The 14,419-nt window shown below is 39.5% G+C and overlaps 1 protein-coding gene across 1 annotated transcript; it reads right to left on the reverse strand.

The window, feature by feature from the left end:
* Positions 1 to 268: 268 nt before the first annotated feature.
* On the reverse strand, positions 269 to 14,187 carry LOC103774200 (tripartite motif-containing protein 2-like; the record flags this gene model as incomplete). Its single annotated transcript, XM_008941589.1, has 6 exons — positions 269 to 996; positions 2,007 to 2,147; positions 4,718 to 4,788; positions 6,494 to 6,662; positions 12,609 to 12,776; positions 14,084 to 14,187. Coding segments are annotated over 6 exons (806 nt in total), but the record flags the coding sequence as incomplete, so codon positions are not given.
* Positions 14,188 to 14,419: the final 232 nt, after the last annotated feature.

A 14,419-nucleotide genomic window follows, 5' to 3' on the forward strand; every position in this document is an offset into this window, starting at 1 on the left:
ACATGAGGTTAATTGAGTTGACATTGTAATAACCCTGATCCTAATGAACTAGTTTGGTGTCAAAAGGTCTGTTGTTATACAGAAATTCAGCTCTCGCTAATGTATCGCTACAATTAAGTTTTTCCAGAGCTTTAGAAATGTCAGGTCTCTGCAAAGTTTTTCCAGCACATTAAGCAAGAGGAAGAGTGAAAAAGAAGCACATGAAACAATCCTTCATTAATCCCACATGAGTAGGGAATTTGCATTGATTCTCATAGTGCTAAACGTTGAGCTGTGTTAGTCTGACAGTTAGAGCTAGACGGATTTTGTGAGACTTAACCTTATACTAAAAGGACCTACTTGTTATAGATAGTACGACTGGAGAATGTTAAAAGTGTAATAATACCTACCATGATAGATAATGAGATCTAGAAGATTCCCAGGATCACCTCTGGGTTAAATAATGCATAACAATGATACTTCTTGAAATTTGGAAGCTCCAAGCAGGAGCTACCCTTCGCAGTCTTCAAAAAGCTTTGGGGATTTTTCCCAGATTTTTCTCATTTTTGCCTAATTAGTTAATTCCAGTTCCATAAGTTGCAGTTTGTGTTTAATATCGCGTTGTCTTTATCAATTCAGTTAAAGAGGATTTTGTGTATTAACCCTTATAACACAAAGTTCAGTGAGAAACGCAAGAGGTGTAAGTCCTATGTAAACAAGGTAAGTTTGGAAATTAACACAAGAAGTCCATAGGAGACTCCTTCATTATTAAAAATGAACTTAAAGTAGGAGACATCCTGCATTGGATCTCTAGGTCCAGTCTTTTCTTAAGGGTGGACGATCATCCAGCTCCAGAGCTCATTGCTACTGTAAGTATCGATAGACCTTGAAGCAGTGATTTCCAGAGTCTGCAACTACAACATGGCCATCTGAAGTAAGGGCCAGACCTTGGGGACCATAAAGTGGGTCGGCAGAGGTGTTAATGTAAGATAAAAATGATCCACTTCCATCAAAAACCTTTGAGGGTGAGAAAGCACAGAATAAACATTATGAATAAAAAAGGAAAATAATGGACGTGAGTCTGTTTTCAATTATACCATTGTACTTCTCATGTTGAAATGATTGATATGCACTAGAACAAACACGGGCAGAATCTGATCTGTTATTCTCATAATATACGGCTTTATATACAAATATATTTTCTTATTAAAAAGAACTAATTCAAGCTGACAGAATCTTTGGCAAGAATTAAACATGAAATGAAATAATAATTAAAAGAGCACCGTGGCTGTGCCCTGTTCTAAAAATAGCCAACTACAATAAATCAAGGTCAGTCAGGAACTCAACCAACACCTTGTTTTCCTAAGAAATATTACTGTTTTGGCTAGCAACACTCTTAGGTTCCCATACAGAGGAAACCAGGAATTATTTTACACTCTTCACAGTGCTTCCTGAGAACGACCCAGAAGCAGCTCCCTCATTCTTATATTCAGTGAAAATAATAACGTATACTTAGTTATTTGTCAGATATTCTTTGGCAAATAAGCTGACTTTGTGATTAGCACTTGAAAGAGAAAAAGAGTGCAACTCTCACAACATAAGAGTATTTTCTCAACATATAAATAAGATGATAAAAAATTCTGCTCCATTTGCTTCAGGGTCTGTACAGATTTGCTTTTTTTTGTATTTTCCATCATGTCGCCAATCTTCTGTTACGGTGATTATAAATTACTATAATCTCAGCAATGCTTGTAAGTCTCCTAAACCATCAAATAGCTTTTGGGGAACGGCTTGGAGACAAGAGCCTTGGTCACAGCAGCCATGAGAGTTGCTAGCAGTCACGCTGGAAAGGCCATGCTCTGACACCAGCACTTCTAAAAAAGGACAGACCAGCAAGGAGGCATACAAAAGGCTGTGTTAGAAACCACAGCACTCCTAATGCTGCTATCCTGTTTCTTGGAAGTGGCCAGAGTTATCAATCCATTAGTTTTCCTAACCAAACACCCTTGAAACACACAAATCTCTACCTGTATTCGGCTGTTTCCCCAGTCTGCTACGATAATATTTCCATTAGAATCTACAGCTACTCCAGTTGGTGCATTAAATTGTCCATTTCCTTCTCCATTTGATCCAAACTTCAGGATGAATTCTCCCTCCTGGTTAAATACCTGCATGGGTTAAAACAAAAGCCTGAATATGGCATCATACCAAATATTAGTCATCTACTACTACCAGTTCAGCTGTTATCAAACTGGGAGTTGAAGAGTTCCCAGGAACACACATACACCTACACACAAACACACTGAAGAGGGGAGAAAAGATGCCTGTCTCTCCCTCCAGCTCCATTACAGCAGACAGTATTTCCCTTCTCCCTTAAGACCAGATTCAGCTCAGACACAGGTGGAGGGCCCCAAGAACCCCTCTGCAGGTTGTGCATCTTGAATTAAGAAGAGCTGGCACTGGGAGTCAGTCCTACAGGAACAGAGGGGAGCAGATGCCCTCTCCTCTGACCTACGTAACATCACACGTGGTGAGAACCATGGCATGCTGCTGTCTGCACGCACAGCTCAGCAGCCAAGTTATCTGTGATGGTAACAGGCTTAGACAGCAGAAAGATGGAACCCATCAATGTCTGTTCTGGCAGTGACCCGGATGCAGCAATGGCACATCTGTTTATTTTGGTCCATCTTGGACCCAGGCTCAGCTGTGCCACAAGGTCAAACAAACTTAGAGACCGGCTGTGGGCTGGCACAAGAAAATGCAGAGACCTGACAAGTGCCAAGTGTACACTGAAGTGCTAAGAAGGTGGAAGATGTGAGGAAATCATCCCCTTCTTGAACATCCACAGCAAATAAAACCAAAAGCATTTGGAGGAGAAGTACCAGGTTGATGATGATGAAAGAAAGGAAAAAAGTCAGCTAGTAAAAAAAAAAAACCCACCAAACCCCAACAAAGATGTAATGCTCTCTCCATGGGTTAAAATGGCGATGGTGAGGGACCAAATGAGAGAGAAGCCTACATTGAGTAGGATTTTCCATAGAAGAAGCCTGAAAGAAGGAATGTGGTGAAGGTTAATGGGGGAGGGAGAGCAATGCTGCTGAGTGAGGACATTTAATTCAAGACACTAGGAGCAGAAAGAGGCTTTGGGATCCTTAAGAGTGAACTTTATTTCTTTATCTAGAAAGTTATTTATTATTTAAACCAAAATTTACTCTCTGCTCTTTCCCCACCATCTAACAAAAGATAAAAGCATCACCTAGATTATAAATTAGCCTCCAAAGCATCAACAATTATCTGTACGGATCTAGAGAAAGCTACAGAAATAAGAATCTTTTCCAATTAGTACCAAACCATAACAAATAACATTTTAATCCCATTGAGTCACACCAGAGACAGACAGGAATGCTCTGTTCTCATGCAGTAATTACGAATTTGCTAAGGTGCCACACTTCTTACATCTCTTCCCTTGCTTGCTTTTCATTTTAATTTGCCCTTGTTGTTAACTCTCTCTCGTCATTCCTGTTACCATAGCAAGCCCTGCTGGTGGAAGGGTAATTTATGGAGTCACAGGCCTCCTGCTGCTAAACCACGTACATCATCTGCTTTCTGGCTCCTCCAGCAGTCTTGGTTTCTTTGTTGTAATCCAAACCACATGAGTTTCTACTTCCTCTCTAATTCTAAAAGGCTGCCAGAGCAAGGTCTCGATTCAAAATCTAGATGATTCGCTCAGGACATGAGGGTGTCTATGCTCAGACAGTGATTTTCTATTTCAGGTGAACATGTAAAATTCACCATTTCAGTTATGAATACTGAAGAACTGGACTGAGTGTCTGACAGGTTTGTGATGTTAGAACAGGCAGCTGTTAGGTGAAATCTCAGGGATTTCAGTGGTGCATAGGACCGGTGCACATGGCCTGAGGAGCCAGGCAGGACTGCTGCCTGTGTCCTTCTGTTGCTGCTCCTGCATGTTGAGGGAAGGAAAAAAGAGTGTGGAAGGTGACTGAAAGGGAATCTCAGAGCCTGAAAACAAACATGCACAGGTAGGTCATTTCTGAAGCAGCCTGTAGCACCTTCCTATACATTTTCTACCACATGACATCTCTACATGTATCTTTGGTTTGGTTTATTATTGGGACAAACAAATACAGCACCCTATCTTACCATGACTGTTTAACAGGCCATGAGTCAGGACTTCCCATGGAAGGACTAGAGGCCAGTTCTGCCCAGTGCAGGAGGTACTGGATGAAAACCAATGATCTCTGTTACACAGTTAAGAGTACTGGGTTGTAAACTGATCCAGTAATCTTAAAGCTTATAGGTATGGAGATAAAACTGTCAGAGATCTTTACTTGGATATAATTTTATTCGACTAAAAATGTGGGAAGCTTTTACTGGGAAATTCAAAAGCAGTTACCAGACTTACTTCAAATAGGAAAGAACATTGGGTAAGTAACAGGTTTGGCAGAGAGCTAATAAAAATAACTAAGTTGATATTATTTATCTCAGTTACAAATTACATTTAAGCAATAGAATTAGAGAATATTATAGTGGCACCAAAGTCATACTGTCTCACCATTAAGCAATACACTGCATGCAAGGGTCTCCAAATGTGTAGTCCTTGTATCAGACCTCATACACATGCAGTATGATCTCTTTGTTTTTAACAATACTTAATTTGCCCCAAGAAAGTACCATGATAAGATAAAAGGATTTCCAAGTTGCCATTAATTGACAGTACCTTGACAGAATGGTTATGAAAATCTGTAACGATAATCTCATTGTTGCTGTTTACAGCTGCAAAATGAGGACCTGCAATGCAGAGGAAGAAAGAAAAAATAATAATATCACTAAATCAAAGTTTGCTTAAATTATTCAGCCTGCCAGAATATTGTATTTGTCTTATGTGTAATAATAGTCAAATTGGGAATATCAATTTCAAATTAAGAGTAATTTAATTTCATGTTTTAAAAAGCTCAGCATGCCTTTTTGTAAACACAAATAATTTCTTTGTCAACTCGTTATCAGTTAGTGCTATCAATAAGCATTATTCATTCCCCCCTCTGTCACATAGCTATAACTATGTAGATATTTATGTGCTTATTAACAAGACAAAATATGTACTGCTTAGGCATAAAGTATACACTGAAAATAGTCCTGAAAATGTTCATTCGTGTTCTTAATTGAAATCTTCTGTGCTTTGTGTGCTTGCTTCTTACAAACATTGAGCAAACAAGTTTTAGGATAAATACAAAAGTTACTTACAAGACCACTGTCAGGGGAAAAAATGCATTTTTTGCATTACTTTGTGTATTGAATCATGTGCACAAACTTAAAAAAAACAAACCAAAACAAAACAAAACAACAAATGGTAGCTTGAAAACAGGCAAATGAAATGAAACCAATTTGGACTACTTTGAGTTATTAAACAGATCCAAACTCAGTTTCAATTTTCACAGTACATCAGTGTATCCTATAAAAAGGGTGAAAGCCTTTACACTGAAAACATTCAATTAATGAGAATTCAGCTGGTTGATGTAGCCTGCCACCAAGAAGCAATACATTTCTCAAATGCACTGTTAGAGTAAGTGCACACTTGTTTGCAGGAGGTATTCTTAAAAATTTTAGAATGAAAAGAATTGGACATACTCAGCAAATCTTGGTAACAGTTAGCAGCGTTAGAGCCAAAGCTCTCATAAATTATATCTATGGCAATTTTGTCAGAAGTCATTGTAAGAGATCACAAGTAAGATAAAAGCAATTATACCATTGATGTTATTTCTCTCTTACACAGTGAAACAGTCAAAATTTCAAACCGATCTAGTACTTATTCAGTGACCCAACACCTGCAAAATGACCTGCACATCTAAAATGGCATCTTCATTTCAAAATCTGAAAGAAGAATTATTCACTCAAAAGACATCAGTTGTTTTTTGTTTTAAACTTAATTGCATGTTCTAATTGAAAGACAGCATGTGCAAGCAATCAGTTGAATATAAGTGGCAATTTCCCCAAACTGGCATTTTCCATTTGTATAACTGTGTTTTTCCTGACTTCAGTCTTAACACTATCCCATTACACTCATTTTCTGATGGGAAGATACCACTTAGGGCATTGGTTGATGTCTGTCTGATCATTTGAAACACAAAGCACCGGTTTTGAGTTGACCATCATGAACTGCTGAGTGTGGGCATCACAAAGCATTTATAAAATGCTAGTTAAGATCAGTCTTTCTTGGGTCACTGATTGGAAATGCTTCCAGGCACAGAGAGGCAGATAAAGCAATCTGGTTACAGCTACATTTGCAGAACAGATGTCGCAGTCTTCCTGACCAATTACACAACTGCTGAAGTGAATAGGAGCTGTATGTTTAGTTGAGCCTTACATACCCCTCCACCCACACACACACCCTGAGGAAAAATGAGTAGGATTTAGCGTCTTCAACATGCTCAAACATCATGCAAATGTGAGCAGAAGAGGCAAGAAAAGGGGATTTACATATTACCATCAAGTGTACCTGCAAACTGCTTGTCACCGTTTCCTCGGCTACCAAACCTGGTGACTATCTTCCCATTTGGCTGGAAGATGAAGACACAGCATGCTTTATTGTCCACTACAATGATGTGTCCATTACGATCCACAGAAACACCTTTAGGGCCCATGAGCTTTCCAGACCCAATTTTGGCCTAAAAGGGAAAACACAAAACAGGAGAATACATTGGCATTATAGAATAAGTTAGTACAGTTCAAAGATTGTATTCCAGGCACACACAGCAGGTTGGAGACACTTTTTTTGTCATGAAAAGTTTCCCAGAGGAAGTGATTATTTTTATCAGCTCTTATTGTGTACTTGGTAATTCTTCCTTCAGCTGAAAATAAAGACCACAGTCCGTGTGCCCTTTTTAGAGTGGAAAATCCGCCACCTCAGCAGCTGGGTCCAAATATACAGCTCATGAGAAGCACAATCATCAGTTTCTTGATAAAGTGCAGCATCTGTCAGAAACCATCACAAATGGATGTATAGCCAGCGTTAGCATACCAGCAGGACAGGCAGACAGGCATAAAGGACTTCTGCCTCCTATTGCATGCTGTTCCAACAACCACCTGGTTATGGGCAGGGAAACCTGCCTTCACCACCGGCTGCTATGCTAAAGCAGTCAGAGTTCACTCTGGGAGCATTAGAGCTGGGTGGGATGTCAGCTAGGATGTCCTCTGTTGCCTTTCTTGGGTGAATGAAATACCATTGCACCCTCAGAGTGCACTTGGAAAGATTTTGAGCAGAGCTGAAGCTCAAGCTAACCTCCAAATCTTCCAACAGATTCACGGGAGATTGCTTCACTTGCTGCTTAGACATGTGAAATGTCAGCTGAAACCTGTAAAGCAGATAGGATCCTGCTGCCAAACAGCAAATAAAACAATCTTTGAAACACTACACAAACCAAAGCTTCCTCCTGTTTCAGGTCAATAAAATTATTTTCATAATTTTAAGTAGGCCTTGTAACTACTAAAAACATCAGCCAGCATAATGAGCACCAGAAGCAGAATTGTATACAATATTCCATATTGTATCAATGGAAATTGTATCTTCAGTGAAGATTAGGTGAATCTCTCTGATTTTTTTTGAAAGGTGAGAGAGCTGTTAAATCAGAAAATGTCAGAAGCGTTCTTTAGTAGGATCAGAAAGACGGGGATCAGAGAAGGAGATCTATGCAATAGCATCCCATCCAGCCCAGACCAAACAGAAATTGAGGCAAGGCCTTCAGAGAACCCATGAGCTACCCAGGCATATACCCAAGAAGATTCTAGGATTGCCTCACAACCCGTTTTACATTTTTCACCATTCTGCTCTTTTTTTTTCAGGCACAGATTCTAGAAACTGGTTTAATCTACATAAAATCAGTTGAGTTTTGACTTTTCAGTTTAAAAAAAGGATATAAAAAAATTTACCTAATTGTTTGGAGCTTTTGTTGTCAGAATGCAGCAACTTGCTTTCTGGTTTTGATTGTATTTTAAATGATAGATTTGGAAGCAGTTATCCAGGTTGGTTCCAAAGTCTGATCCCTGCCAGCCTCTTTACTGTGCTGGACAGGCAATTCACTGAAGAGGCTGTGTTGAAATTATGAATCCCAGAACTTTTCAGATCGTGTAGTAATTTGTGAAAGACACATCCTACAAACTGAGGTCCATCTCTTTGGTGAGAACATAATTTCCTGCTTCTATTTGAATTTAAATTAAATAGACACTAAGATATTTGTCTTTATAAAATAAGACAATTTTTCGCCTCACTGCCTTTGCAGAGTGGGACAGATCACCACCTAGAAAAAGCAATGCTCCTCACTCCTCACAATGCCCCTCTGGCCTCCCTCCTGCAAGTGGTGAGCAGTAGCTGAAGCTCTGTAAGTCTGTGACTATCAAGGTGGGACTGATTAGAGGGCATGGAGAGTATCCATTACCTAACTCATTTCTCTCAACTCCCTAATGTTTCTGAAGTACACAACCAGGTTAGTGTACAAAAGAGCTCAACAACCCTTACTAAGCTCAGTGTTCCTATTCCACAGCACATTCTCGTGGGTGAGGCTGCAGATGAGCCATCCCAGAATAAAGCCATCTAGGTTCCCTGAGGCTGTCTGGTACAAAGTCACCAGCATTACTACACAACCTCTTTCAGTCTCAAATGAAGAGAACTCCAGGGAGTAAGTCTTGCAGCTTCAAGACTGTGCTTAGCCAACATGCAATGATCATGCGTCTGTTTTATGTTCAGGTACCTGTGCTGTTATAAGTATTTAGGCAAAAACCACCCAACTGAATCATGCTAAGATGTCCCCAGGGAAAACTATTACAAATGACTTTGTATTCACCAGGGGAAACACATGAGCAAACCTACAAAATGTATTCAGCTTTGCATAACAAAGTAACAAAAACATAACCCAAATGCCAATCGGTAGATTTCCTTCCTTTGGGGTGATTAGATCATATTCCCTTCTTTCCTTTGGGATGCCTGTGTGTTTGTCTGCTTGTGCATTGCACCACCTCCTGACCACCTTTCCAGGATTCCTATGGAAAAGTGACTCACACTCATGAGTACAGCATTTTCCTGCTCATATAAATACACATGGAAAAAAATAGTGAATAAATCACATACTGCATTAATGGGCACTTAGTGCTGAGAAGGGTAAGAAAAATCACTATTCTTGGGCCAGGATTTAAAATATAATTATATAAAAAATAAATTATGCCCAACTGGAGTTTGCAGTGCTTTTTACTAAAAATCTCTGTTTCCATTTAGATCAAAATATGCTGATGACACATTACAGGGGCTGGCTGAACATATGCTTTATATATTTTTATTTCAGAAGGTTTCTTAGAATTATGTTTGATTATTTAGCACAGAACATTATGAAATCAAGTCAATACTGTTAAGCATATGAATGGAAGTATTTTCAGACTTTCCTGCTATTAGAAATTAATAAAGTATAATGAATTATCTGAACCCTTAATACAAATAATGTGTTTAATTGAATTCAATCAAGGACATTATGTCCCTTTATTTGATAGGCTCTTATGAATTTAGACTATTTTTCAAATATGTTTGTACATAGTCATCCTACCCATGTGAAAAATGTTCCAGTGAGGGATACTCCTGAAGGTTAAAAATTGGCCAGCCTATATAAAAATTTATAAAGACTTCTCCACTTTACAAGTAGGTGTGTTAGGGCTTTAAGTTTAACTTCACTGATCTTGTTGCTGTCTGAAAGGTTCATGATTGTCAGGAATTAATTTACAGACTTTCAACATACCATTTTTTCCTGAGAACTTCCCTAATACAGAGATACAGCTTTGTATTTTGACATTGCAACGTCACACAATAAATTGATTTATCATTCATGTGATTGTCTTAATTCAGCTGTGACCACTTAATCACACTCCACAGAACTATTCCTGTCTGAACAGGAATGCAAGCAGCTTTAAGCAGCCCCCTTCTTAAATCTTCTAATAAGACAAGAAAAAAAAAGTCTGCAAAATTTTTCCTTTCTTCTTTTACCACTCATCTAAACTTGATCTTGACTTGCAGCTTTGTTTGGCTGATAACAAGTTATCTTAGATACAACCCTTCAAGACCAGAAATAAAGTAATTTTCTCCTCAGAGGATCAAGAACTGATTTCTTGGCTCTGTTCTCCAGTTCCTTCACTAGGTTTGAAGACGACCACTAGCACAGAAGCTGATACTGCTCCTTCACCATGTGTTCTCTCCTTAGCCTAGCAATATGTCTTTCATAACAATTTTCTTAAGCAATTTCAGAGTAATGTACAGAGGCAGCCAGCAGTGTTCTCTGCCTTCTATAGATAAGGAAAATAAAGAACTGGGAAGTGAAATGGAAGATCACTAGTTACCTGTGACACCCATGGCATAGCCAGAAACAGAAGTCCCAGTTCCTAAGACCCTGTTTGAGGCTTTCTTGTTCACAGGGTAATACAGCCTTTCATTTTTTAAGAGAGTCATGTTTTGGTGTAACCTTAAGTTAGGGTTTGTCCACCTCTGCATTATGCAAATTTTATAGCCTTGAGAAAATGGAGTTCTGTCTGTGTTGCTACCAGCAACAGAGGAAGGTGACACTTTTCAGCCTGGCATTGGAGGTTGCTGGGGTGAGTCAGCCCAGTGCTGTAATCGGGGAGATGCCTGGGCCTGGCTCCAGGGGAAATTTGCCTTCTGGCTCACATGACTATTGAAATGCCACTAAAGGAGAGCAAGTGTAAATAAATACAGAAAGTAGGGGACAACAAAAAAAAACCAGTTAGATTAAGTTCAAAATAGCCCCCTGATAATGCTGAGTTAACAACTAGCATACCACCTGCATCAGAGATCATATACAATGACTTGCAGGCACAGTCCTTTGAAGGGAAACACCATTTTCCCTTTAGCTATCTCTCTGTGTATCCTAGCAAGCACTGCCCAGTTTAATCTGACAAAGCCCCTGTAAGAATTCCCATTGCCAACACACAGGAAATGACAAGGCTTTGCCCAGATTCCCACAGGCTGGATCTGTTATATCCATGTACTGTGATTCAACTATACCATTACGCCTGCCCTCCATATATAAAATGCTTCTACAAATTTTTGTATATTTTTCTTTCATAAATTAGCCTATTGTATTCAACCTAAAAATAGCATATCATTGATGTTTCATCTCCCATTGAAATCAGTCTACTCCTAAAAACTGGCAAGCATCAGTGTAGTGTAGTAGCTGCCTTCTTATTTTACTCCTATTAAAGGCATCAGAGTTGCTATGAAAATAAGAGGTGTGCTTTTCTCAGAATGTCTCATTTATGAAACCTAAGACATTATTAGTGCCTTTCAGTTTTTCCACTGCACATGACCCCACGTAAAATACTCCTGTCTATGCTGTACCACTGGAAAAACACCCCGGGTTGCCCTTCTTTGCTTTTTTTACCAACAGGATCACACGTGAATCATACACTTGATTTGCTGATACTTATGGAGTAAATAGAGGAAGTCACGATCAGTCTGCTACCTTATTTTTCTCCTCCATATGTCATTGAAGAGCCTCCTAAGTTTTTAAGTCTGTCTGTGTGTATATACCTACATGCACACACCTTTCTGTATAATCAGAACACTAATGATACGAAGGCTGTTGGGCTAGCCCAACTAGACTTGATTACATTAGCCATCCCTAAGTCTAAGTTAAGCACCTAGTACGTAGAACTGTAAAACAGAACACATCATCTCTTTGGTACAGCATCAGTGTCACAGCTGTCACCTCTTCCTATTAACTACAGAACGTGGCTGGGCCATGGATTTCCACCTAACAACAATGGATATTTGGCCTCAGTTTGTAATGGTTTGAAACCTGCTGCCCCTGGTGGGTGGAGATTTGAAACCCTAAACCAGGTACAAGCCTGAATGAAAGGGTTGTACACCTGTCCTATTCCCACTCCCCTTTTCCTGTCCTCGGGACTTCCTGCCAAGGTCTATAAAAAGGGGAGAAAGGCACGCCTCTTTCTCTTGCCCTCTTGCTCTCTTGCTCTTGCTCCTTTGACCTTCTACCTGGGCACACGCTGCTCTGCTGCTCCCTGTGCTACACGTGGCCGTGGCCATCTTGGAGACCTGGGCCTGATCTACAGACTCTTCCCTGCCTCCATCCACGTCCAAGGATTGTGCATCCAGCTTCAATCCACCTCAATCCAGCGAGATCCAGCACTGGGGAGCCTCAGCACAATATTTGGGTTTTGTATATTTGGAAGTTTAATCTTCCTTGCCTTGTTGTTCCTACAACACCCCTTTCCTGATAAACCCCTACCCTTCTTCCTTTCTGTACCCTGTTAAACCCCTTCCCTTCTTCCTTTCTGTTCCATGTTAAATAATATATTTCATTTTGTTAATTTTCAATTTGGTGCAAGGTTTTCATTGCCCCTGCCTTCCTTATTTACCTCTCTACCTGGGAAACTGAGGGATAAGGGAGGTGGGACACAATTCTGCCTTCTAACCAGGACAGAACACAGTTACAACCGAACTATGTAGCTTCTTCAGAAAAAAAAATAAAACAAACCAACATTACTTTGCAGTTCTTTATAAGATGGAGAAAGCTGAGGAGAGTGCCCACGGTAACTCATACCTTAAATTTGCCATCTGATGAGAATATGCTAACCCATTTGTTATCATAATCTGCAATAATGATGTCACCACTGGGATGCACAGCCACTCCTGTTGGCCTCTGCAACTGGCCGGGAGACCTTCCTCGTATGCCAAAACGGCTTTTGAACTGACCATCATTGGAAAATATCTGTAACAGAAAACATTCATTTTAAAATTAAATTTGCAAAATAACATCATCTGTTTATTGGAGCTTGGATTTTAGCAAGTCACTAATGAACACTATAGTCAGGGAGAGAATTGGGAACATGAAGCACTTTTACACAGTCCGTATCTGAAGTGGTGTACCTAATTGACGAAGAGGCTTCCACCTGGACCCTAATTTCAAAATTAAGAAGTTCTCTGCACTAACATTGTACTATTTCTTCAGTGATCTCATAGTACTTTACAATCCTTAGTGAATTATGCTTCACAATGTCCCTCTCAGCTGGAAGTGGTATTATTCCCATACTGGAAATGAGGAAACTGAGGCACTGAGTGACTCGACCACAAACGCTAAGTCTGTAGAAGATAGGAAAAGAAGCTAATAAAGAATTTCAAAATTAATTTTAATTCTTTTACTTAGGGATAAGTACTAAGCCATTTCCTGAGAGATGCTTTAGTCACACAAAATTCAGCCTACTAGTTGTGTCCCTAAGCCAGGTAATTAGACACTGAAGCTCCTCTGAAGTGGTTGCAAATTACAAAGTGTGAGGGTGCTGATGAATATTTGACTCTGTCTCTTTGACACGTCCTGGAAATGAGTTCTTACTGCATGTGGCTTGCTGGTTCTCACATACTGAAAAACAAGCCACACACACTGCTGCCTTCTTCATTGCTACCACATGGGCAGCCTGAAGAGTGATGACAAATTGTTAATGGTAAAAAAAGATACATGGCAAGCAAAAGAAAAAAACACAGCTTGATTTTCACACAGGTTACAGAAGCCAAGAAATCATGGGTGTCAGGGGTGCTACCACAGAAGAGATTTGATCATGATATCAGACAGAAAAGTTAATTAAGTAGACTAAAAGCCATTTGAAAATGACATCTACATGTTTATTTTTGTGTTACCATTTCATTAAGAGATTAGATTTGTGGCACCCTGCTTTAGATTTATATTGGGAAACACAGACTGATACATTTACAATGCAAAATGATATTTACAAAAAGGCGTTTTTCCAGATTATTTCACCACTTGTTTTCTTCATTCATTGCCAAACATCATCAGGAAGGGGAATAAACTCTGATATACATACTAGATATAGTGCAGATCTGAAAAAGATAGCTGCAGGTCAAGAGGATGGAATGATAACGGATGATAAACAAGTTGATCTTCCTGTGTATTTTCCACACCTGATTTGAGTTGTACAAAATGTGTCTTCCCTGGAGTACAAAGAAGGCAGAGGTATAGGGGTGAGAAGAAAAAAAAATGCTGAAAGTGGTATATCCTCATACCTGCACACACTGGTTGTTACTGTCTGCTATTAATACTTTTCCATTTGTAGATGCAGCTACACCTTGAAGATTTGTAAATTCCCCTTTGTTTCTTCCTTTGGTGCCTAAAATAGAATACAAAGCACATAAGGAATCAGGCTAGACAGGACTAATCAGTTAGGATCTAAATGCCAGCACATGCATTTATTACATCCTTGATCTATATTGAAGACTTCATATCACTGCTACAACTTCAAAGGACCATCTCAGTAACAGCCCCACAATTTAAGCACAAGAAGGGATTGTTGTTACTCTTCAGCATGTATGCCATCTACATGCCCATCACCATAATCACCT

Source organism: Merops nubicus, unplaced genomic scaffold (assembly GCF_000691845.1).
Source record: "Merops nubicus isolate BGI_N331 unplaced genomic scaffold, ASM69184v1 scaffold51605, whole genome shotgun sequence".
Taxonomy (NCBI): domain Eukaryota; kingdom Metazoa; phylum Chordata; class Aves; order Coraciiformes; family Meropidae; genus Merops; species Merops nubicus.